Source organism: Pygoscelis adeliae, unplaced genomic scaffold (genome assembly GCF_000699105.1).
Source record: "Pygoscelis adeliae isolate BGI_AS28 unplaced genomic scaffold, ASM69910v1 Scaffold168, whole genome shotgun sequence".
Classification (NCBI taxonomy): Eukaryota; Metazoa; Chordata; class Aves; order Sphenisciformes; family Spheniscidae; genus Pygoscelis; species Pygoscelis adeliae.
In genome coordinates, this window is record NW_008825566.1 from 118140 (window position 1) to 120175 (window position 2036).

General features: G+C 35.6%; 1 protein-coding gene across 1 annotated transcript in view; it reads left to right on the forward strand.

Moving 5' to 3' along the window:
• Positions 1–2036, forward strand: part of NBAS (neuroblastoma amplified sequence) — a 209704-nt gene that overhangs the window by 112108 nt on the left and 95560 nt on the right. Inside the window, exon 38 of the mRNA XM_009332472.1 lies at positions 1767–1843. Within this exon, the coding sequence (XP_009330747.1) occupies positions 1767–1843 (77 nt within the window). The remainder of the gene's footprint in view (positions 1–1766; positions 1844–2036) is intronic.

Genomic DNA, 2036 nt, shown 5'->3' on the forward strand with positions numbered 1-2036 from the left:
GGGGCCACTGCTCGGGGACTGGCTGGGCATCGGTCGGCAGGTGGTGAGCAATTGCATTGTGCATCGCTTGCTTTGTGTATTATTATTATTATTATTTATTAATATTAGTAATATTATTATTATTTTCCCTTCATTATCTGTCCTGTTAAACTGTCTTTATGTCAACCTATGAATCTTACTTTTTTTTTTCCCCTGACTCTGTCCCCCATCTCACTGGTAGCAGGGGGAGTGAGTGAATGGCTGTGTGGTGTTCAGCTACCTGCTGGGTTAAACCAGAACACAGAAACAAGGTATCAGCAGCAAGAAACTATTGGTAGAAGTTACTTGATGCATAGAGTATAGGTGCTGTTGGACAGGGTTGTACTTGCAGTAAATGTGACGTAATGCCGTGTAGACAGCCTCTGTGATGGCTTGTCACATAGAAATTTGGATTTTGTATCTGTCTGAGGGCCCACATGTAAATCGGCTTCTGGCTGATTAATGATAATCTGAAAATTGTAATTGGTCATTCAAGCCTTTAATTATTCTTTGGAACAAAGAATTTAGTAGGGTGCTGTGTGTGTAAACCAGGTTTCTTGTCAGCATGCCCTGAAGAGTAGTTTGTGTAAGGTGGGAATATAGGTATTTGAGGCTTCTTTAAAATAAAAATAAACAAAGAGTAAGTTGCTGGAAGATGGCTTCTACTGATTTTAATAATAATAATAGTAAATAACATCTATAAAAAAAGGAAACTGTAATGTTATTTTCTTGGTGTACTTACAATTCCTTATGCAATTCTGGTCCAGGTTTCATAAGATTTTTGAAGTTTTCCCTGGAACTAATAATTTATATTCTCTACCTCCAAAACTGCATATTATGTGTATCACGAGAATCATTATTCTGTAATTGTTTGTTGGAACTTTTGTAGCAACCACAATGATGCTTGACTTTAGTACACAAGGAGATAACTGCATGAAGGATAGATCCTGTTACTAATTAACAAATATTGGGCGCTGACATTGTGTCCGTGTATTGGTTCTCCCATTTCTGTAATATAAAATGTGTTGCAGAATGTATTATTATTTGTTTATTTTAAACAAAATCCAAGTTTGGTATCTAAAATGCAGGAAAAGCTGGTAATTTTTGTGTCAGTTTTACCCGAAGCTTATCTTTTTATAATCAGAATAATTATTTGTCAATGTATTAATTTTCGACTATGTCATTGTGCTGATATTTCTGTTTACAGTATGTGGCAGGACCTGGTTTTGGTGTTTCACTGATCTTATTTAAAATTCATATGACACTTGCAGCTTCTTTTTTTTTAATTAAGACAGAAGTTTTTAGTATGGTTTGTTTTGTTCAGTGATAAGTGAATTAGAGCTCAGGCTTGAAGAGAAGACAATTTATACTGATACTTTTGTTGGTATCTTCGAATGCGTACAACATTACATTGCTGCCTTGATTTTACAAGCAAAAGATTTACTTGTAAATCAGTACAGGTGATATTTTAGTGGCTTTGTTTAGCATCTGTTACTGCATAGTCCCATTCTTGTTTGGTTAATACATCAAACACTTTGCCTGGAAGTCAAGGTAAAGCTGTGCTGCCGTTTAATTATGTATTACCTGGTTTTGGATTGCACTGATAAGTGTTTAATTAAGTACATATAGAGTGCTTCAAGCCTAGTGTCTAATAAAATATATTTACACTGAAAACATTTCATTTGCTAACTGTCAAGGCTAGATGGGTCAGTAATCAAAACTTTATTTCCTCTCCCTATATGTTGCAGTTCTGCTACAACTGGCAAGCGATGCTTTACCAAATGATATGGCCTTGTCTCTTGCCTATCTACTTGCCCTGCCGCAGGTATGTTGATAGTGATGTTGTTTGTATGTTTTTGCCAGCAAAGACATAGCATTTCAAAATTCCATAAGACAGTGTAATTTCCTTAGGGTTTTAAAATCTAAGTCTTTGAATTTATTTAAATACACACTTTTATAGACTGGGCTGGTACATTCAAAGGAAACTCTGAACAAATGCCGTTGGACTGGCTTATGAG